Source organism: Archocentrus centrarchus, chromosome 19 (genome assembly GCF_007364275.1).
Source record: "Archocentrus centrarchus isolate MPI-CPG fArcCen1 chromosome 19, fArcCen1, whole genome shotgun sequence".
NCBI classification, from domain to species: Eukaryota; Metazoa; Chordata; class Actinopteri; order Cichliformes; family Cichlidae; genus Archocentrus; species Archocentrus centrarchus.
The window spans coordinates 14,948,529-14,972,398 of record NC_044364.1 but is presented as its reverse complement, the minus strand read 5'-3'; the positions used below and the strand labels follow the sequence as shown (position 1 = coordinate 14,972,398).

At 39.4% G+C, this 23,870-nt stretch overlaps 2 protein-coding genes across 4 annotated transcripts in view; one reads left to right on the top strand and one right to left on the bottom strand.

The window, feature by feature from the left end:
- pax2b (paired box 2b) overlaps nt 1-13,840 on the top strand; it is a 29,813-nt gene extending 15,973 nt beyond the window's left edge. The window contains exons 7-10 of one of the 2 annotated variants that reach the window (XM_030754717.1): nt 1,136-1,250; nt 8,394-8,495; nt 10,430-10,516; nt 12,047-13,840. In XM_030754717.1, the coding sequence (XP_030610577.1) occupies nt 1,136-1,250; nt 8,394-8,495; nt 10,430-10,516; nt 12,047-12,168 (426 nt within the window). In that variant the 3' untranslated portion in view covers nt 12,169-13,840. Of the gene's footprint in view, nt 1-1,135; nt 1,251-8,393; nt 8,496-10,429; nt 10,517-12,027 lie in introns of both variants that reach the window. The other variant, XM_030754718.1, reaches the window with a different exon arrangement.
- A 581-nt stretch (nt 13,841-14,421) lies between these two features.
- On the bottom strand, nt 14,422-21,043 carry LOC115798709 (uncharacterized). Of its 2 annotated transcripts, none has more exons than XM_030755656.1 (2): nt 16,096-21,043; nt 14,422-14,794 (listed from the first exon to the last, which is right to left on the bottom strand). In XM_030755656.1, the coding sequence occupies exons 1-2, from the start codon at nt 19,807-19,809 to the stop codon at nt 14,792-14,794; spliced, it is 3,717 nt and encodes a 1,238-aa protein (XP_030611516.1). In that variant the 5' UTR covers nt 19,810-21,043; the 3' UTR covers nt 14,422-14,791. The 2 variants fall into 2 exon arrangements, with proteins under 2 accessions (XP_030611516.1, XP_030611515.1); XM_030755655.1 differs by having other exon boundaries at nt 14,422-20,485; nt 20,712-21,043.
- Nucleotides 21,044-23,870: the final 2,827 nt, after the last annotated feature.

Below are 23,870 nucleotides of genomic sequence, written 5' to 3'. Positions count from 1 at the left end.
CCGGAAGTTTCATCTCATTAAAAAAAGAAGGAAAAAAAAAAAAAACCCTTCTTGCATCTGCCACCAGTGTCTTTAAGCATGTTTATAAAGAGAAACATGTAAAGTGTATTTTTTACACTGAGAAAGTTTTTATTTAATTAAAAAGTCAGTTCATCCAAATTACAAGAGTTGGATTTTTTTTTTTTGTTGTTGTTGTTTTTTGAAAACAAAAACTCTGACTTGCTTATCTTGGTGTTTTAATCAAATATTCACTTTTTTAAATAAACAGATTTTGCTAATTTTTAACTTTATTTCATGCAGTTGGTTGGATTTTTTTTAGTTTTTGCTAAATGAAAAGCAGGGTTTCAAAGAATGAGCACAAGTATTGTTTTTATATTTGGCAGATTAGCGCTAATAATCAAAACGTTCAATGGCAATGACAAACCTCATTATTTCTTCTTTGATTTAAAAATGACAGTTTTTCCTTTAAAAACTATTTAAAACATGCATTTCTTTCACCTCTATCGATCTCTATTGAGAGTGATGCTCCAGAGGTGGTCACATTTGAAGATATCAGAAGGATTAGGTTTTGCATTTTGCGTGATTTGGGTGAACTGGTCCTTTAAGCCAACATCCAAACTCAAACAAAAAGAAAAGTCTCAACAATTTTATGGTAACAAAATACACAAAAGTTGTACAAGTGATTGTATTCAGAGATAAGAGGTAATGAAATTTAAAGGCCGTTTAGACTCCAAATTAAAAACAAAAGAGCAAAAAACAAAAAAAAGTGAATAGTGTTTCTCAAACGGGGCCACATGGTGTGTCTGTAACAAAGCAGAACTGCTTTCTCCCTTGGCTGATCAGGAGTAGGACTGCAGTCAAGCACAAAGGGCCAGCTGACACCTTGGCTTTTCACTCATTTCAAAATCCCACTTCCTCTCAGACAATACCAAAATACATTCATGATATGCTTGAACTGCCACCCTGCAGCATGCACACACACACACATGCACGCACGCACGCACACAGACACAATGCTCTCATACAAATTTATACTCACACAGGCCTGTGTGGAGCGCTTAATGGAGGAGGAGAAAGGAGGATTTCCATCTAGGTATTGTTTGGTTGTGTAATGATTCAACTGTCCTTTTCCCAGGCTAATGAGTACTCGCTTCCTGCCCTGAATTCCAGTCTGGACGAAGGCAAAGCCAGTTTATCCTCTAGCGCCAACCCAGACCTGGGCCCCAGTGTGTCGCAAAGCTACCCTGTAGGTAAGATCAAGTGCCATACAGTATGCCTTTATGCTGCTGAGCCACGGCTTCAGCTGAGGGGTTTTGAACAATGTAAAAGGACAAGAAAGTCAGTGCTAAACATGCTTGTGAAACTGACAAAGACCAAAATGAAATATGTGACAATAAAGGCAAAGCAAAAAGTTAAGTGTGAAGACTTTTTTACCATTTCACTCTGAGCTGAAAATGCGATAAAAAGCTTAGCAGCAATCCTCCGTCTTGTTTTTTTGCTGAGCAAGCAGGGCGAAAAGAGAGACTGGGAGGGGAGGAGAGCTGTTCAGTCACCACTGGACAAGGACCTTTGGGTGCCAGCACATCAGAACTATGACTATGTATCAGAGCAAGGTCTCAGGGGAAAAAAAAAAAAAAAAAAGGCCACCATGCAGTACTGACTGCTTGTTGGCTGCTGCTGTGTTGCTCCTGCAATTTGTTCTCCAGGAGACAGTTTGTGTGTCTCAAAGCACGAGTAATGTGCTTCGGTAAATACGCTCTGGCATTTCTGCCGCCTAACTCTAACACCATGATCATTTATTTCACCCTCCTCTCTCTTTCGTTTTCTCTCTCTCTCCGTCTCTGCTTCTCCCTCCTAGTTGTCTCCTCTCCTTGTCACAGTTAATGACTGTCTGGTTAATTGAAATATTGTTTTGTTGTTGCAGTGTTATTACCAAGAAGAAGGTTAAGTTTACTGAAAGTTTACGATGACTGTCGGGGGCCTGAGATTAATATACGGAGCTTTTATTAAAATTCATATAATTATGCAGCAGCCATCAAAGGCAACGAGTTCTGCGTGGGGGTGGGGGGGTGGGGTGGGACAGGGTGATTGAAAATTGCTGCAGCCCTCCTTCTCAAATGATAGCCAAGCAGTCTTATGAGAAAAGAAAGGGCCCTTCTCTCATTAATATGTGGGAGGTAGATTTCCCCTGTAAGGCAGGCCTCCTGAGAAGAAAGGTGTGTGTTTGTCCTTTGTGCACTGATGGCCCCATAGAAACAGACCTGGCTCTACAGGCAGTACCTGGGATATTTTAGATGGTCTCACCAGAGAGGGTCTCCTTACTACTTTACAGGTGCAAAGAGACGTGCAGACGAAGAAAGATAGGATTGTATGAATACCAGTGTGTTCCAGTTTGTATGTGTGTGTTTGCATACGAAGGGCACTTGACTTGACTTCCTATTAGTAAATAAGCTTTTTTCCATGCCCTTCTGATGTTGGACGATCTCACTGTAGGCAGAGGAATAAAGCGCACAGAGGTCAAACTAATGGAACAAACATGGCTCCGACTTCCACTTGGTAATTACTATTTGGTTAGTGGCTCTTCTGCTTGGTTTTCCCTCAGTGCCCACCTGTGTGGATAATAGGTGATATTCAGGTGTGTGGTCTCTCTAATGGCTGAGTATTACAGTTTACTTGCCAGCGATAAGCTCACCAGAGGAATTTTAAGCCTTGCAAAAAGTAGTAAATTATCTGCAGTATTTAGGCTGAGATCCAATTTCAAATTAATTGTGTCTTTACGGAGGAAAGAACTGGAGATTATGTTCATCCTTAAAAATGTTTTTTTTTTTTTTTTTAACACCAATTAAAATGCCTGGAGTTATTGATCTTGTTGATTTTATGTCCTGGAATTTGCATAATCTATTAAAAATGAATGATTCATGAAGTGTTCATTGCCAGAGATCGGGATTCTCAGTGAACTGAAAGACTTCAGAGATAGAAATCTTTTGTGTCCTTTGCTTATCCTATTAAGGCTCAAAAGTACCTGCAAAGCAGGCTCAAATAAGAAAGGGATTTAAGGGCATTGTGCACATCATCAAAATTCAGAGGCAAGAAGCCACTTCCATTAAAACACTTTTTTTCTCTCCCTTTCCTCCACATTAATGCTGTATTACCTGCTAAATAGTCCCTCTTACCCCATAAAAACACCAAAGGGTTCCATGAATATGTGGCTAGGACAATTGCATATTGTGAGGTAATTTCTATTGTTGATATGGGAAGTAATTTCTTTGATGAATTCCCTTCGAGAGATGGATTTCATCTCAAGTGCTTCTTATTCTTGTTCAGTCAAACTGCTTAAAATTCAAATAGTGTGAGCCATGGGTGAATTTGTGAATAGCAGAGGGAGGAGCTCTGAACTTTTTTGTGTATTTTGAGAAATAAATGGAGAGATGGTCTCGATACGGCCAATTGTCCACTATTTCTATAGCGAGTTTCTGTATTTCCTGAAATTAGCCAGAGCCCACCTGTTTTCTTGATGGTGCTTCAGACTTAAGAGCCCTCTTAAAATTCCCATGAGCGTTCAGTGGGAGTTTTACACATCTCCGCTCAGTGGCTGCATACTGAAGACTCTTTAAACATATTCCCTGCTGGGCCTGTTAATGGAGGCCTCCAAAGGCTTAAAGCCCCTGTGTCAATGACACCTCTCCTCAAGCAGCTGCTTCTGTACACCCCTTTATACCTTCCTGCTATTAAACAAAAACCTCATCCAGCAAACACAACCGGCCACACTTTCCATTCACTTAAGCTGAATGAGTGCTCTTAGGGTGAGCTACACAAAAAGTATCAAGACCTGCTGTTGTCCAGTGAGCAGCGAGCAATGATCAGACAGTGAACCTGCCACCAGTGATGTGTGGCCTTGTGACAAATCGCTCGCGTGTCTTCCCACAGGGGGAAACGCAGGCTCTGAAATTAATGCTTATTTCATCTTCAGAAAAGCAAACTAACCTTTGAGCACACATTTGATAATGAATGACTTTCAGCCGGTGTTCAGGGAATTAAAGCAATTTGGCTCTCCAAACATTCTTTACTTAGTCGTAATTAATTAGGGTGCTGAGATTTTTTGGCTCGTGATAAATTGCCCCATTCTGCATATAGCCTAGAAAATGGAGGTCAAAGATTTTTGGTTGTTGTTGTAGCAAACATGAAGGTGTCCCTGTCATGGTAAATTTAATACTCTTGCAAGCAAAAGAGTCATTCACAAATGACTTTGTTCATGTGCCAAATAACAAGAAGGTCACCCTGGTTTTCCCTTTGTGTTTTAAGAAATTGAGTAGATGTTAACGCAAAAGCGGTGCGTAATGTTTCTGCTTGTTGGTTCAGATAAAACTCATGAATCCATTTTTTTGTGCTATAATAATGATTATTTAGTCACCTTGTGTACTTCAAAGTTTGTATCTTTTTGTCACATATCTGCAAAAAAATAAATAAATAAAAATCCTCTGTGTTAAAATCAGAAATCTCAAGGTGCACCAGCAGCAGGAAGCGCAGTATTCCCAGCTGCTACAAGCTGCTTCTCAAATGAAGACAGAAATCAACAGGCTTTTGTAACAGCAAACCAAAAAATCTTTGAATTGATTTTTGCAGGGAAAGGGAAAAGAAAAAAAAAAAAAAAAACGAGGGCAAACGAAAATAAATAGCTTGATTTGCTGGCGTTCAATCTAAGGGGACTGTCAGAGGAAGCAGACAATATAAAGAAGCCCATCTTTTAATGAGAATCTGGACACACATCTCTGTTGCAAAAACAACAAAGACTAGGAAGCAGCTAATGAGGCTATCATTGCTGTACAGAGAGTTCTCCGAATCGGTGCCTCTCTGAAAGAGGGTTTTAAAGGGGACATAAAGCAACAGTCACAGAGCTGCTGGCACTCACTGCCAACTGCATCTTGGAATATACAAAAGCAGGATTGGGCACAGGCGGTTATCAGTGCAAACGCTTGGCAAACATAGATTTATTGCCTTTAATAACTCATTTTTAATGGGTAAACCTTACAGGTTTTGCATGTTAAAGTAATGTCCTCTTCTTTTACTCGTTTATTCAAAGCACTAAGAAAAACGTGACAAAAATTTGTCTTATTGACACTTTTCAGAAACAGAATGGACATTGAAGTTTCCAGTGAGGGCTAAGCTGAAAGTATTGATTCACTTATCTGATTCACTGGATCAGTATCAGGTCTAATATTGAGGACATGACTAACCCAAGTTAAATACTTTTTTTTAAGTCATTTACTGATATTATAATGTTTTTTTTTTTTTTTGGACACATTTTACATGGTTACAGTTAAGTCATATCATTCCAGATAGGAAACAATGTCGCAAAAGGAAAAAATGTCACTATCTCATTCCAACTAGTAAATTAAACTTTCAGAAAATTGTGTTGTATAGCCTTACTTGGTTACCTACAATATAAAGTACCCTTTGATGACTATAGCTATGATTTTATGTGGTGCAAATAAAGCTGAATTGAATTGCAGTATGCTATGTTTTGAAGACAATAAATATTAACTTAAAACTGTGAGCAAAACCAGTGATCCTGTGGTGATTATATTTTTTAGAAGTTAATGAAAAGATTAGAGTATTTACATTTATTAAACATATAAGCCAGCTGTAGCTGCTGCAGGAATAATGAAGAAAAGATAGTGTCAGTGTTTGGGGAGACAGCTAGACAATAGTTACCAGTGTCTACACACACACACACTCATACACAATGGCCTCAACCCTGCTGGACCCCCCACCTACAGTACTCCCACGGCTCCCTTTGACTTATGTTCACTGGCTTGTGGCTAACTAATTCTTATTATAAATGAAAGGTCCGGCATGACCTCACTCTTTTCTGTAAAGCTCTTTAACTCTGCAGCCCTTGAGTTTCAGCGCTTTAAGCGAAAGATAAATCTCAGCAGACCCTCATACAATATCACAATCAGCGCAGAGATTTGCAAACAATAGAGAGCAGTTGTTCGACACGAGATTGAATCATTTCTTTATCAGATAGTTCATAATCACAAATGAAAGTGGTCTTTTTGTGGTATGTATTTTTAGAGCACATTCACTTCCATGTAAGTAGATTTCCTTTTTGTCTTTTCTGTACTATTTTACAGTGTTATAGTTCATATTGTACCTTTGAATAAATCTCTACTCTGCTGAACAACAGAGTAACAAGTTTGTGTCATCCAGAGAAAAAATCCTGACAAAAATGAACTCTTCACACTCATTTTCTATTAATATTGGTATTTTTAAAGGGATATTTTCTGATTGCATTGAAAACTTTGAATAAGATTACTGTTTTCTTAAACTTTTTCCTTTTTTTTTTCTTTTTTTTTTGTAGGTAGAATTTTCACTGGTGGATTTTTTTGGGATCGGTAATTTAAATAGAATGAGCACTAAACCGGTAATAATATATTTGCACATCTGAAAAAAGTACCCAAAATGTGTCAAAACATTAATATTATACAAACTTGTCCTTTTTCAAGTGTAAGCATGGATTGGATTTTATGACTTATGCTTTAACATTTAGGTAGAACGTGACACAGCCCAGCAGTTTGGGGTGGAGCTGATTTTAAACACTTTAAATACTGTCATGTACATGCATACATCATATTCTACACACTTTAATTATAGCTGTAAAACAGAAGTGTAGCATTGTAGCCGAGTATCTTCTGCATGTGCCAAGTGACAGCAGTGTCAGTTATTATTCCTTTGTATTGTTTCTAGACAATATTTCTTAGAGCCATGCCCTCCTTACGTTAAGTGAGAGCCATACAAAGCTTCCATGGCTCCTTTTCCTCCTAATCCTCCTCCTCCTCCTCCTCCTCCTCCTCCTCCTCCTGGTCCTCTTTGGCAGATCCTGGCCTTGTGAAACTTCAGGCCTGCCACCCTGTTTCTTTGCCAGTTTCGCCACCAATCTTTTCACAGCCTGGCCCCCACATCCCCCACTTTAGCCAATATGCCTGCCAGCTTGTAGTAGTGGCACATCATTAGCCAAAAGTACCATTCCCACATCCTCAAAACAAACAAATAATGTGTCTATTCCATTATTTTTTTTTAATGTCGGTTTATGCATTTGCCTGTGCTCTATGCTTTCCCCAGCAATGACTTACTGGCAGTATATTTGCATTATCTTTTGATCCATTTTTTTTTTGCTGATTGTTTTATTCTATTATGTAGTTCTTGTTTTGTTAGAGGTACAGAGTCACAGATATTAAAAGTGAGACCCTTCATGCGTAGTGCAGATTGCAGTCAGAAACACTGCTTGAGGGAAAACAGTTATTTACCAGTAAACATTTTTTACCTCATAAGATGAAAATGCAAACTTCAGTTTGGAGCTGATGCCAAACTACACAAAAATACTGGAAGAACAAGACAAAATCATTTATTTTGGGGGATTGTTTAAAAATGTTTTTTTCTTTAGACCACTGAAGTTTCTCTGTTCTCTGTTGTCCTCTGCTGTTATGGTACATTTTATCCTGTAGTTCCTCATTAATGCTCCAGTGGGAGATGATTTTCCCTTTGAGTCCAAGTGACCCTCATAGTTGACAATATAGCAGGGGCCTCTCTTACCCCAGCCACTGTGGTGAATGGGGTTACGTGCCTTAGTTCGAATGTCCCTGTGGCCAACGAGGACAGCCCAACCGTCACTCTCAATTACAGAGCTGAATATCTGTAGCCAGACGGGTGATGCTCTGCAGAGGGGCCTGCGTGCTCTGCCTTTACTGCCACTACAGAAAAGAGAGGAGACTTATGTGGTTTAGTAAATGCTCCCATATTTAGATGAATTGTTTAATGAGGAGACATGTGTACGGAACTAGGACTCAGATCATTGGAAGCAGCAGCTGTTAGTGTGTTTTTATTTCACCTGTTAGAGGCAGGTTGATGCTTTCTGGTAACTGAAATCTAGAATTTTATACTGACTGACTTGCGGTGGTGGTCATAGAGGATGGGGCAATGCCTGTTTTGTATAATTGCATTTTGAGAATGGGAGGCTGAAAACAGAGGTGGAAGTGACTAACCACATATAGGCGTGCTTTTGACAACCTTTATTTTGCAGGAACAGTTATATATTTGCTCAGCAGATTCAGACTCTTCAAAGATTTTATAAATAAAAAAAAAAAAAAACTCCTCCTCAAAAAATATAAGTCTGAAAGCAGCCACTCAAAGCAGAAAATGTAAAAGTGCAGATTTTCAATTTTTGTTGATAAATGTAAGCTTAAAAAAAGAAACCATTACCTCTCCTTTTAAAGATGGACATGTTTCTTTCCACTCAAGTGTTTTTCATAGAATCAGATGAGTTGAGAATTCATCTGTAAGTGACAGCGACAACTGACAGGTTGTTTTCTGTTTGTTTTGCTTTGTCTCTGCAGGTCGGGATATGGCCAACACAACCTTACCTGGGTATCCCCCTCACGTCCCCCCTACAGGCCAGGGCAGCTATCCGACCTCCACGCTCGCTGGAATGGTTCCTGGTGAGCGAGAGACAAACTGAACTGTTTCATATTGTCATTACAGTATATTTTACAGGTGATGTTGCCCTCAAACTTTGCACAGTGGGGAGACTTTAATGCCAAAATATCCATGCTATTTTCCATGAATATTAGCCCATAGAATATGAGACACAGATATTCTTGTATTATGTGTGCGTATGATTGGATTACACAAGCTGAATAGGTGGTCGAAGACAGGGGAGAGGACAGTCGCACTCTCTTCTTTCTCACTTTCCTGGCCCTGCTGGCTCATCATCTCCCCTCGTGGCCGTTCTCAGCGGTCTCGATAAACAGCACCACCAGCCCTCCCCAGCCTCTGCGCTCCAGAGCATATCCCTTTACCCTCCTCTACTTAACCTGCAGTTCAGGTTCACAGCAAACAGTTAAGGGTCAAAAGGCAGAGGCATGAGAGCCCAGTAAATATTCAAATCATTGTCTCTCTGAGGAGGTCAGGTTTGTTTTTCGCTGCCAGGAACAGGGCAAAGATGCAGTTTTGGTGCTGGGCTCTATACGCTTCTTCAGCTCCAGCATCACCGCACACATTTTCAGCAAAGCACAGCCAGCATTTTGCTTTGACGTGATTAAACCACACGGACAAGGAACTCAGTCAAGTGTGCATTGTGTTAGCATATCATTTACCAATCAGGCACCCCATCACAGACTCTGGCTGTTCCTTTTTCTTCCATTATAAAGGGTTGCCATGACACGTTTTATTATATTCTCAGCCAAGGAGGTTGTATTTACTTTCCATTTGTTGTTGTTTGATGATTTGAAGGTAGACTAAAATGGAGCATTTCATTAAACTTGGTGGTAAATTAGTCCTTAAAACTTTGTAAATGGTTTAGAGTATTTGTTAAAGGGTAGTTACACCCAAATTACATAGTGCCATGCATATTTCCTCTTGCCCTGCTTTAATATAATAGAGTGGAAAATACTGTTTGTGACATCATTAGAACTAGATGCATTACATGTGATGATATGTTACTAAAATGCCACAAGTGAGTGAATAATTTAGTGTTACTTTCTGAAAATACTGACAGTACAGAAACAATATGAAGATGTGCTGTTTGTTTTTATTTGTTTGTTTTTTTGGCATTCTTCTGCAAACACATTATAGACAAAGCAGCAGTAAAAACACAGTGTGATGCAGGAGCAATGGGTGGTAGTGCAGCCCAGATTTACTTTTTGATTTCAGCTAATAAAACTGCTAAATCGTGTGGGTGGAAAAGACACAAGTCAAACATACTTTTACTTTCCATTTGTTCCTATGTGGCACCAAGCAAAAGATGAGGACCTTAATCCCATGGCTTGTGGTTTTGTGTTACAACTGATTCATCCTATACACAACCACTAAGATTTAGTGACAGGCACAAAACACTGTTAAAGCAAAGCCATTTCTCAGCAGCTCCATATAAAATCTGGCCTTTATTATCTCATAAAAGAAAGAAACGTGTTGAACCAGCAGCAGTGCTCACTGACATGCTCCGAGGTACTTCTGTTGCAAGAAACATCAGAGTTTAGACCAGAGGGCTTTCAGATTGGAGATGTTAAAACTCCTCCAAGAAAGGCTGCAGGATTTATCGCAGCATATCAAAAACGTATGCATGAAACTGTTTATTACCACTCTGTATTTATTAGACTGTTTTGGAATATACTGGAGGAAGAAGAATGGGTTGATATCCATAAATGGGACAGGGAAAGCCGCCTTCAGTGTCACATCCTGTATTGTTCAGTGTTGCATAACTTAAGTGAAATGAAAAAGAAATAAATTACTTGCTTGACTGGTCTCACATCGATGACTATCATTTCCACCCACAAATTGCATCCTGTTTTGAATGACGAGAAATGACTGCATGTGAAGGGGGTAATGGTTTGATGCATTGAAATGCTAATTGATTTGTTGTTTTGTTTTGCAGGGAGTGAGTTTTCGGGGAACCCCTACAGTCATCCACAGTACACAACCTACAATGAAGCCTGGCGATTCAGCAACCCAGCATTACTAAGTGAGTAGAGAGTGAGAAACTTGATGAGAATGATTAATTGACCATTTACTAGATCCCTCCCCTGATCAGCGATAATCCAATTGTAGCCTACCAGTCATGGCAGCCTTAGGGTTTCCCTACATGCCAAAGCATAACAGACAGAGCTCTAATAAGAGCAATACTTGTTTTTTAGGGTTTCAAAGGGTGGTGTTTTTTCAAAAGAGCAAAAGCACAATGAATAGAATGATAGGTTTCTCTGTTTACTCTATAGTAAGCTGCAATCATTAGCAAGGAAGCATCACTGGTCATAACTACTGACCACTAGTCAAAGCTGGTCACAGGTATGATTAAAGTTTAGGGTAGCATTGTTACCTGTTGTTTTCTCTACCACATTTAAAAATGTTTATTGCAAGTGTTATATAGTATTATATTGCCCAAATACATTTGAGCTCATCCTTAAAATGGCCCTATTATGCTTCCACTTGTTTTCTGTCATTTATACATTGTTACAACTCGCAAAGCCGCTGGTAAAGCCAAGCCAGGCCTGTACCAAACTTGATACAATGGCAGTTGCGAATTTTAAAGAAAAGATATTTAATTAATAAGAATTTGGAACAATTAGAAATGCAATACAAGTGTGCAACTTATAATAAAAGATGGAATGGCAAAGGCCCATCCTGTTTGTGGTATAGCTCATATCATCATCAGCTATTTATGTTGATTGTTATAAATATGTTTGGTGTTATTTGTAAAATTTCAAATAATGCAGTCAGCCTATGCTCAAGTATTCCCTGTGAGCCAAGAGTTCAGACCAGACTGCTCCAAGCACTCAGTTTCAGGTAGTTTTGTCTTCTGTTGGACCTGTATGATGTCAGACAGACAGGATATTCCTAAAAGATGATCCCAGGATCACAAAATCTCGACCCACCTACAACCTTCAAACCTTCTATTTGTAAGTGGCAGCCAGTCAAAAGAAGGGATGGCGGTCTTGAAGTGACAGAAGGGAGAACAGCTTGTTTCAGACTGTAGATGAATTAAGGCCTAGTATCAGATAAGTAAGGACTGACTGGAACTGATAATCAGGCAAAGCTACTCTAGTAGAGTGCAATAATAGGAATATGGAGCTGGAAATTACTGTAATAGGTCACGTTGAATGCCCTTTTGTAAACTTAAATGTTAAAGTGTTTTATTGCAATAACAGCAAGCATATAAGTTTAGCAAAAAGGGCTGTTAGGACAACAGTTCAGTAATTCCATCCATCCATCCATCCAAACTTTAAATTAAAATCTTGCTCTTGATTTAAGGATTGCTTTTTAAAAAAATCATAATGGAAACCGTGCCAGGCAGTAAAAACAGTAAATGAGGGGGACAGGTCTTAACAAATGGTCAATATGGTGTAACTACTTGAATGATGTGCAACAATTATATAACTGAAATCTACTGCTGCTCATCCTAGTAATAATACACTTGGTAAATGGCAGTAAAAACTGTATTTGTTGTTTCAAATGGTTCGTTCTTCTGTTAACTTTCAGGTTCCCCTTATTATTATAGTGCCGCATCGAGAGGCTCCGCCCCTCCCACTGCTGCCACTGCCTATGACCGTCACTAGTTACCATGGAAACCAAATCAACCTGCAGGACCATGGCCTCAGCCTCCATATTGCCCCGGTGTGAGCGGCATGGTCCACTGGACACTGAGCAACTGCGCATAAAATGTTTCTGGCTCACACAAAAAGAAACTAAACGGTTTTTGGGATTTGAGACAACTTCAGTCCTCTCGCATCGCAGCTTTGTTGGACCATCAAAGCCAAACCTAATCTCCAAGACATCATCACGGACAGCGAAAGTCACTACACATGATGAAACTTGTGGCTAAATGCAGTGATTAAAAAAAAAAAAAAAAAAAAAAAAGGAAATAATGAAAAAGACTCAAAACAAAAAATATCCAGAATTCTTTCCCCCTTTAGCAGTTCATCCCACCATGGATCAATACTGTACATTCCTTTTTCTTGATGGCTCTCAGCAGGGACACTGTCCAGAGCTTAAAATGTAGCAGCAGCCTTTTTTCCCCCATTTGTCTCCCTCCTGATTCAAACGGCAGTGCAGAGAGATCAGAGGAGATTAGCAGCAACACATGCAGGCTGTGGCAGCCTAATGTTGATTCTATCCATTTGAACAGTCACCGACTGAACATCCAGCATGAGTAAATCGATCGCTTTTGATGCCATGAGAAGATTAGGATATGTTCTCTGTGATACACAATCAAGATGTAAAAATGAAAATGAAATAAATAAAGAAACATCAGTTTGAAAATAGATGGCGCCATGAATATATAGCACCATGGCCCGCTATTTGCAAGACTTCAAGAAACTAGTAAATATATTCTTAAAATGATTTTTTTATTTCATTTTTACAATTCGTAATGACTAAACTGCAGACTGCTTGGCTAGTGTTTCACTATGTCTTATTTGTCAGGATTCAAGAGGTCATCAGGCAAAACCTTTTTTTTGTGTGTTTTTTTGTTAATTTTGCACTATTTTGGAGGTTTGCAAATCTGGAGCGTTATTATGCAGAAAAATGACATACATGTTTGCTTTATTTCACAAAGCTGGCTGTAAGTCCAATAGGTCTCAGTCTGAAAAGGCACTTACAGTTAATCTTGTAATTCAAGGCCCATCGTGTCACTGCCTTGACATGCACTATACTATGTTCTCGCAGCTTACACTTCTATTTAAGTTGATTAAGTCTTTGGCATTCAACCACAAAAAAAAAAGGATATAACAGCCATCCCAAGTCAAACCACTATCATCATTTGTCTAGTCTGATAACTGAAGCGTTCAGATTCACTCTGATATGATGATTCTGATGACTCCAATAAAATCAAAAAGCAGGGCGACGTTTTCAGCTAAATGCCTTAAACATGCTCCTTCCTAACTTTAGCTCCCCCCCCACACACACACACATGTTTCAGGCCAAGTCATTTGTTTGAATCAAGCTGGAATGATGGTTTCTTCATCTGTCAAGTGAATGTATTTGCATTTGCCAAAGACTTAGTTCTCGTTAATGTTTATTTACAGGCCGCCTATATGCATCACGAGAGCAGTATTATTATTATTATTATTATTAGGAAAAAACCCACATTGTTCATGAGGAAAAAGTATATGTATAAATTCTATGCAGTGCAGAGATGGTCATCATATGCATATTCAGCTGTAAACCTAAAGGTAGGTGGAGTTTATTTAATGTTATGTTATTTGCAAATTGTTCATTTTGTAGAAGCATTTTTTTGTGTGTGATGTGAAGACACTTTTCTGTAAATACAGTAAGAAAAAATGTCTTTCATGTTCATGAGTATTATCACTTTCATTATGCTGATATCACTTGTACAATAATAAAAGTGTCTGAAATCTTTTACGCAAAAGCACCCGCGGGTTGTTCCTGACTGGCTCGACTGAAATGTTTAATCATTAAAGTTATGTATTAAGAAAACAGGCAAAAAAAATTGGACTGGTCAAACCTTCTCAAATGTGAGGATCTGCTGCTTTTCTATGTTTTATGTCACTGCACACATTAAAAAAAAAAAAAAAAGGAAAATGAAAACATTAGCTTGGACACTAAAATTGTGACATTTATTCACTGTTTTTTTCAACATTCTTTGATATTTGTAGGTCTATTAGAACATAACAAATAGATTTTTAAAAAATCCTTATTTTCACAGTTTGATATTTGAGCCAAACATCAAATAAAAAAACCCATGATCTTTTTAATTGATTTGTAATACATCAAAAAAAGGTAATTAATTAAGTATATTTTTTCTTTATGAAGTATTTCAGGACTATGTTTCATTCCATTTGTATAAAAAGAATCAACCCTCAGTTTATAAAATTAATATCAAAGTCACCTTTATTGTCAATTCTGTGTTACTCCCGTCAGTCACCACGAGGACAAGTTCTTTATATACAGATGGTTTATTCCAAGCTCACCAACAGGATCACTCAGCGTTGCCATCGTGAGAACTAATAAAATAAAAATTGTATTTAGAAACCTCACAATTCCTAAACAGTAACCATTAATTCCTTTCTTACACATTCAGCAAACTTCAATCATTTAGACATCATGTAACATGCCTTATAATAACACTATGACCAATATAAACCCAGTACATGTTAGGTTTACAGACATAAAATGCCTGTTTCATCACATTTACATGGAAACTCAAATTAACAGACACCTTGAACGCACCTCATTGCCTGCTGTAACCAAACGGGAGAAATACGATCAACTTCGGAGTTGCACTTCACTCTTCTCAATGAGCGGATCAAAAATTGGACTTGACACATAACTTCACCATAACAACTGACATGAGTCCTTTATATACTTAAGTCCTGTATGAAGATGGCGAGGAGATGCAGAAACCCACGCCCCCATAGTCCTTGTTGCTTGTGTCACACTCTAAAAAGTCCGCACTGAATGTTACTTCCGCTCCACTGAGTTCTGGACCAAACGCATTACTTAAAGGAACATTACAAATATTTGTTACAGACATACAAAGAAGAGCATTGAATAAATTCTGTCAGTAACACTCCCACCAAATCACCTGTGATTTTGCGTTAAATTGAACCATTGTGAATCATAACAAATCACATTTGAGATTAAAGAACAACTAGCGTGAAAAGTACGAAAGGTGTCAAGTGTGAAAGGTGTGAAAATGATTCATCCATCAGCTTCTAGTAAAGTTACTATCTTCTGAATGGGCCTCTCAAGATAGGTGGGTTTTGTGGTCCGCCTTCCCTTATTATCTAAAGTTGAATCGCTGATCAACAGCCTGATGCTTCTCACTTGTCCGTCCTTCCCTGGATACACATCCGTGATCCTTGCCATTTTCCACTGGTTACGTGGTGCAGAATCATCCTTAAGTAGCACAATATCGTTGACCTTTGCATTTCTTCTCACCTTGCTCCATTTTTGCCGGTTCTGAAGATTTAACAAATATTCCTTCTTCCACCGTGCCCAAAAGCTGTTGGCTAGGAACTGTACTCTGCGCCATCGTTTTTGAAGGTACAGATCTTCCTTGATAAACCTTCCAGGAGGGGGAGCAATAACGCTGGACTTCATAGTCAAGATGTGATTAGGCGTCAAAGGTTCTGGACCAGATGGATTGTGCAAATGTTCTGTTGTTAATGGCCTGCTGTTTACAATTGCCATAACCTCGTAGAGGAAAGTTCTTAAAGAACTGCTGTCAAGTCTTTTATCCGACTGGTCAAGGATGGATGAAAGGACATTACGTACCGTTCGTATTTGCCGTTCCCAAAGGCCACCTTGATGACTCGCAGATGGAGTATTCATAATGAACTCACATCCAAATTTTTTGAGTTTCTCTCCATCCATCTCCTTCATAGCTTCAGCAAACTCACGCCTTGCACCCATAAAGTTGCTGCCTTGATCACAGCGAAGTTGTCTGACACTTCCACGCAATGCAATAAATGAGCGCAGAGCATTGATCAATGCATCCGTTGTTAAGTCATTGAGCATCTCGATATGTATGGCTCTGGAGCACATGCATGTCAGTAAAAGTCCGTAACGTTTTAACTCCTTTCTTCCCTCTTTAATATAGATGGGTCCAAAGCAGTCCATCCCACAGTATGTAAAGGGTGGAGTCAACTCTGCACGCTCTTGTGGGAGGTCAGCCATCCGTTGTTCTTCAGTGCTGCGTCTATACTTCCTACACCTTGTGCAGTTGTAAATATGTGACGAGACTGCCTTACTGCATCCAAGAATCCAAACACCATTGGCTCGCAGTTCATTAACAGTCATACCCCGTCCCTGGTGTTGCACCCTTTCATGATAATGCTTGATAAGGAGTGTTGACAAATGGTTTTCCTTGGGAAGGATAGCTGGGTGTTTCACGTGAGGGTGAAGACTGGAGTGGGTTAAACGCCCTCCTACCCTGAGCACACCCTGCTCATCAAGGAATGGGTTTAATTTGTGCAATTTGTTTGTCTTGTCAGTTGCTTTGATTTGTCCATTTTGCTTACGACTCATTGTGTTCTTAGGGAAGTGCATGGCTTGAACCAGTCTTATAAGAAAAACTTCTGCTTCCTTACGTTCTTCCAAGGTTGTGGGTTCATTGGACCTTAGTTTCTGGCCCTTCACTCTACGTTTCAGTGTGGCTACTGCCCGTACTGCTCTTGTCCAATCTGAAAACCTTTCAAGACGATCAAGCAGCGACCGCTCTTCCCTTGATTGAAGGTTGTGGGCATGAGCCTTTCGTAGTTCTGGGTCATTTTCTGAAATCTCTCCCACCATGATCAACCTACTTGGGAGCTGTAGTTGCCACAGAAAATCTGGGCCTCTAAACCAGTTCGATGTCTTTAGCTGTACAGCTGTCAGTCCCCTAGAAGAGTGGTCAGCAGGGTTGTCCTCTGAGGCAACATAGTTCCATTGGTCAGATGAAATTACTTCTTTGATCTGTGTCCTGCACACATAGTGAACTTCATGGTTGCGACTGGATGGAAGCTGGAGTGATGGTGTCACTTGCCTTGTGATAACTTGATGGCTCACTCCAATAGCGTCTCCACCATCCATGTATGGGCTGGCATATCCAATAATGCTCCATCCTAAGTCTGTTCTCTGTGCAAATGGTTGATTTTCTTCACCAGACACCACTTCTCTAGGAAGAAGAGCTTGTGAACAGTTGTAGCCAATTAGTAAGCCAACTTCACAACTTTGAGGAAGAGCTAACTTATCAGCGATGTGCTCAAGATGAGCCCATGCCCTAGCTGTCTCTGGTGTAGGGATATGATCTCTATTTGCAGGAATGAATTTCCTTGTGTAAGCTGTAGGAAGAGTTATTTTCTTCTCTGAATTGAATCCTCTGACTTGCAAACCAGAGAGCCTTTGGCATGATACAACAGTAGTCTTAGAGGCCATGGTAGATAACTTGAGTTTGACCTGTTCACCCTTTGCCTTTAGAGAACGTGCTGTCTCTTCAAGAATGAAAGTTGTGTCACTCTGTGTATCAAGGAGTGCATAAACAAGTGTTTCTTTGTTAGGCTCTTTCACTGCTGAAACCCACACAGGAATAATTGTGGATGTCTGAGTGCTGGTGTTGTCATGCTGAACTCTGTTAGATGTCACCTCACTTATTTGTCTTGCTCTGGTTTCTTCTACTTGTTCGTTTCTTTTCCTGCAGCTATCGCCTTCCTTTGTTCTTTCAAACTTTCCTGACTTCTGTTCTTCCTTCCGATCCTCATGTAAGCAAGTCGGATGCCTTTTCTGGCATGTACTGCAAGTATTTCTATTCTTACAGTCTCTCGAATGATGTCCAGGTTTGAGACAGCCAAAGCACAGTTTACTTTCTTGAACAAACTTGTGTCGTTCTACTGTTGGTTTTTCCAGAAATCTTCTACACTTGTACAAACTGTGACCTGATCTTTCACAAAATACACAAGTTAAGGTGTCACTCTTCTCATCACTGTTTGTTGATAGAACCTTAGCTGCATGACCCCGCTTTCCTTGTGGTTTGGCCCTTTCCCCATCACATTGTTTCAAAGCATGGAGTGAGGTAACAGGATTGCATGCAATCTTTGCTTCCTTAATAAGAAACTGTACAAACTGGCTAAAGCTTGGAAATCTTCCAGTTTCTTCTTCTATTATTAAGACCTTTCGATTCCACCTTGAAGTCAGCCAGTCAGGAAGCTTGGAGAGGATTTTTTGATTTTCGTTGCAATCATTAAGAATCTCTAATCCATTAATCTGGGTTACCGCAGTTTCACAGCTACGCAGGAAGTCTACAAACTCCTGAAGCTCTAAGCTGTCCTTGGAGCCAATCTTGGGCCATGCATTTAGTTTGTCTCTGAAGGCCTTTGCAATAAGGAAAGAGTTTCCAAATCTTTCCTCTAAAACCTCCCATGCTGTAATGTAAGCAGCCTCTGTGCCTAGCAGGAAATAATTTTCAATGGCCTTCTTAGCTGGTCCACCAACGTACTTGCCTAAATAGTAGATTTTTTCAGATGCCAGTATATTTTTTCTGTCTATCAAAGTTTGAAAGGCAGCTTTCCAATTCTTATACTTCAGAGGGTCACCACTGAATACAGTTGGCTCTGGTATAGGAAGACGACTGGCACTGATAGAATCTGCCAACACCCTAGCAAGTGCTGCTATACTGCCATCATGCAGTGGCTGTGTAACGGTATGTTGTGGAGAAGGAAGCTCTGGTGCGTTAACATTTCGACCCTTGTAGTCAATTCTGTCACTTTCCTTCTCCCTTTCCAATCTGCAATCATGTAGCAACTGCCTAATTTCTTCTTCTGAATTTTCATCTTGCTCATATACTTGCATTGATGCCTTCGCAGCACTTAGCTGTTTGATTGCTTCCAACCGTTCCAGTTCCCTTCGCTTGTCTTCCAAAATTTTCCGCCTGGCAGCATTTTCCACCTCCAGTTTTGCCTTTAGCAGGGCTTCTTCTTCCTCCATCCTTAAACGTCGTCTACAAGCTTCAGCTGTTTGCTCTGCAATCTGTCTTTTATCTTCAGCTTCCAGTCTTAGAAGCTCTGCTTGTTGACACTGCTGTTCATGTATAATTTCCAGAGTTGCTTCAGCTGCAGCAATTTTAGCTGCAGCTTCTTGTCTGCTCATGGATGTTGCACTGGAACACTTAGAGGTGACCCTTGATGATCTTTGTGAGTCTTTGCACACACTAGAGCTCTGTGAGTGCTTGCTGGTGTGATATGACTTCTCAGACATTAAGAAAGATTCATGTCCAATAAACTGTGTGTCAACTGGTTTCTTTCCTCTCAAATAACATTTTGCAGTCTCAATAACATTTTTCGTTATCTCTTCACTGCTGTCAATTCTGCGTCTTGCATTATTATCAGGATTGTCCACCTTACGCCAATTTTCATATGCTGTATTTAGTTCTCTGGATGCACAGGAGATGTTGTTTATTATGGTTTGTAGCTCTTCATCTGAACAGCTGCCAGAAAGTGAATGATGTGCATCCTTTGCTAGAACCTTCCACTTTTCATACTTAATCTTGAAGCTTTGTTCCAACTCTTTAATCCTGGGTTTCAACATTTCTCTTCCCTTCTCAGTTAATGTTCGTGACCGATGGCTTTTGCGAGGTGCTTGTTGTACATCCTGTGTAGTTTGTGGACACTTACTCGTTGATGTCTGAACCTCTAATGTTCCTTGGGTTTCTTGCAGACCATCTATGTTCTGTGGAGGAGAACTGCACAGTGGAGGATATTCCTGGGGTTTGGTATTATTCCTTTCCTCATGTTTATCATAATCTTTAGATGCATTTGTGACTGACATGTTGGATTCAGTTGGGGTGAATGGATGCACTTGGGTTGATTTAGTAAAACCACAAAAATGAACAATGCACACTCAATTTCACATTACTTAAATTAGCACCTCTTAGAGACTGATTATATAAACGTGGTTAAGTTGGATTAATCACAGAAGATGAACTTGCAGAATATCAGCGAACACTTTGAGTAATCTATTCTTACAAACTTAAAGTCCAAGACTTGTGAAACTTAAAGTTTCAGTAGCATGGGTCTGAAATTACCAACAATAATATGAAAGCATAAATAGCTCAACACTTTAAATTATCGTAAACTTGAATGTTCTTGATGCAGATATAATGAAAACACCTTAGGACCTATTTGCTTGCACTTTAAAGCATCCAAACTTGTAGGTGATCTTCAGCTTAAATTTCTGCAGCACACTTGAACCCTTCACTGTGTCTTTCCTTAGTATTGTTAGGACATTCAAACCCGTTCTTGGCTGGTGGCATCTGGTGGAGTCTTGTGCAAGGACATCTCTTGTAGGCGACTTGGGTTGTGTTCACTTCCTTCTCGTCCACTCTCAAGGAGCAGATGAGTTCTCACTGTTACTCCCGTCAGTCACCACGAGGACAAGTTCTTTATATACAGATGGTTTATTCCAAGCTCACCAACAGGATCACTCAGCGTTGCCATCGTGAGAACTAATAAAATAAAAATTGTATTTAGAAACCTCACAATTCCTAAACAGTAACCATTAATTCCTTTCTTACACATTCAGCAAACTTCAATCATTTAGACATCATGTAACATGCCTTATAATAACACTATGACCAATATAAACCCAGTACATGTTAGGTTTACAGACATAAAATGCCTGTTTCATCACATTTACATGGAAACTCAAATTAACAGACACCTTGAACGCACCTCATTGCCTGCTGTAACCAAACGGGAGAAATACGATCAACTTCGGAGTTGCACTTCACTCTTCTCAATGAGCGGATCAAAAATTGGACTTGACACATAACTTCACCATAACAACTGACATGAGTCCTTTATATACTTAAGTCCTGTATGAAGATGGCGAGGAGATGCAGAAACCCACGCCCCCATAGTCCTTGTTGCTTGTGTCACACTCTAAAAAGTCCGCACTGAATGTTACTTCCGCTCCACTGAGTTCTGGACCAAACGCATTACTTAAAGGAACATTACAAATATTTGTTACAGACATACAAAGAAGAGCATTGAATAAATTCTGTCAGTAACATTCTGCATTATTTATAGGGCATAGACAAGCTCAAAATTTCATTTCACCTCACCTATGGTGTGCAAATACAATAAAATAGAAGACATAAAATAGAACAGAGAGCTACAGTATAAGGATATGAGATACAAATATGAAAATAAATATGAGGTCTCAAATATGAATATGAATTACACAAGATATTATAATTGGGCCTATATACAATTATTATTACCTAAAATATGAGGTGTAAAAAGATGAGGTGCACAAGGATCCTTAAAGCTACAGTATACACTGCAATTATTACAGTTCTTTGTTAAAAAAAATTTTTAAGTCATGAATGCTGAATCCTCCAGGCTGAGAAGGAAAGGAAGAGCATAAAAGCTAGCAGCCACGGTGGTGTGAGCATGCATTGGAGCACATGTATGAGAAGGCCCTATTAAGGCTGAATGATATATACAGATTTTGGATAGAGGGAGACTTTCTCTTACTTCAGCCTGACAGTGCCTGCATGTGTCACAGTAGCATGAGTGCTCAGCAGAAAAGTGGATGGCTGGTGTTCCTACAGTTCAGACTAGTCATCCATTAAAAACATTTGCCACTTTCTGAAGAAAAAAAATGCAACAAAAGAGGTCCAAAACTGTGACAGGTAAAATCATGCCAGAATTGGGAAACAACACTTCTGATAACCTGATCGTGCGCCTACAGTGGGGGTTTTCACAGGGTGGTGCAAGTTGTCCTTCTTGGACATTAACGCATCAAAAATTTGGAGGAATCCTACAACCATGTCTCCAGTGGTGATAAAGGATGAGACTGTTGAGCTTGTGTATCCACATAAATACTTTGGCACTATAACTGATAATAAGGTGGATTCGACCTGTAGCAAAGCTCGCTGTACCTTTATTGCAGGCTTCATGGTTTTCATGTCCACAGCATTTTTATGACACTGTTTTCTTCCTGTTTTCTGCTCTTATATTCTTTTTCTTTTCTACATTTTCGTCAGCTGGTATGAATCAATGAACCTACAGAGACTTCAAGGTATAGTTACAGTGTGCAGCAATGTTGTAGGTGTGACCCTGAATGACCTTCTTCGCCCGTGTAAGGTCAGGACTTTGAAGAAGGCTCTGTATATGTTGGCTGATCCTAGCCACCCTTTATCAAAGGAGTTTAACTGGCCGCAGATACTGTATGCAAATATTCAGGACAAACAGGCTCAAAAACTCATTTGTTCCAGCTGCTATTGGTCTTCTAAATAAGTCACTATGTTCTTAGCGTTAATGTTGCTTTTTTGTATATTTACTGTCTATTTATTGCATTTTGCTTGATGAATGTGTGATTTCTGCTCACTGTACAACAAATTGCCCCTTGGGGATAATAAAGATATCCTTGATCCTTGAGGATGTAACACTTTTGTAACAGTGTCCCAAATGCCCCACATTTTCTAAAACATGTTGCTGGTGTAAGATTCAGTATTACAGTGTTAAATATTAGCTCCTTTACACGATGATCATGTTTTCTTGTGACTGATTTTGAGGAATTCCAGCCCATTGGCCTGCCATATGAATGATTGAAGAATGATCTGTGCTGATAAACAGAAAAATACATCAAAGATCTGATATTACAAATATCCTTACAACAAAGCTTAAAATATTTAATACATCTGTACAGTGATTTTTAAATGGTAGATAGAAGGTCAGAATAAAAAGATTACCGTGTTAAGTATATGTTTGATTTCTATAAATTTTTGTCGAGATGACAAGTAGCATAGGTCTGCGTACTGATGATAAAAAAAAAAAGAAAAGCTGAACGCGTCAGTGAATTCAAGCTCTTAATGAGGCTGTTTTCAGATAAATGTATTTACTTTTCAGGTATAAAGATCACATAGTACAAAGAGACTACAGTGAGAATGCCTCTGAATGTTTTCTCCATGATTTGGATCACTGAGCAGCACATAAAGTGTTTAACCTCTCCTCGCTTTGTAAAGCTGAATTAATTTTTCTAGCAGTGTGCCTGAATTCAATTTGTGCTAAGTTGCAGTGAGAGATTTATGCATGAAATCCCTCTTAGAGCTTATTTTCACTCTTTCTTCACTCCGTAATCCCTCCACCACTGCCGCTTCGTATGACTTAGTTATATCATTATTGATTTACAACAAGTGGACACTGTCCTGATTAACACTGTGCGATTTGCAAAAGGCTTTGGGGTGCAGGACCACACGATAAAGCGGAATGGGCTTCTCAAATAATGTCAGCTAGAATGTGAGAATATAATGCAATAATTCAAACATCTGTTTCTTGGTCTAAATACTCTTTTAAAACTTGTGTTAGTAGCGCAAAGTGAGATTAACTCTCTGGATAGGAGTGGTGAGTTTCCAATGCTATCTATCTACAACATATGTTCCTAGAAAAATTACTCTAAAAATTACACTTTTCTAAAACATACTGAGCTGAGCTGTTTTGTGGTGCACCCTGATACCTTTGGGTCCTCGAACAGAGACTCTTTTTTTTTTTTTTTTTACTTTGTAATTCAATTTCTCTGCCTGTTGTTTATTTCATAGCTCCCCTGTGAAGCATCAGAAGCTGATGTTCTGTCAGCCCCTAACTGTCGTACATGTTTGTCATTCGCAGCCCTTGTTAGAGGAGGAAGGGGAAAAAAGAAGAGCTTGACTCTTTTCTCTTCCCAGCTGAGAATTCCCAGAAGCAGAATTATTCTATTTAGATTGAAACTTTTTTGTCACTTTCCTGTCTAAATTGGCATATCTGGCTCTCTCTTCTGAAACCAATAAACTGTGAACCTGGACGAATCTGTCAATCAAGCTCAAATTGACTGCAGCATGCCAGATG

Excerpts from the sequence above, each read along its gene's own strand:
- LOC115798709 (XM_030755655.1), bottom strand. The coding sequence starts at position 19,809 with ATGTCAGTCACAAATGCATCTAAAGATTATGATAAACATGAGGAAAGG.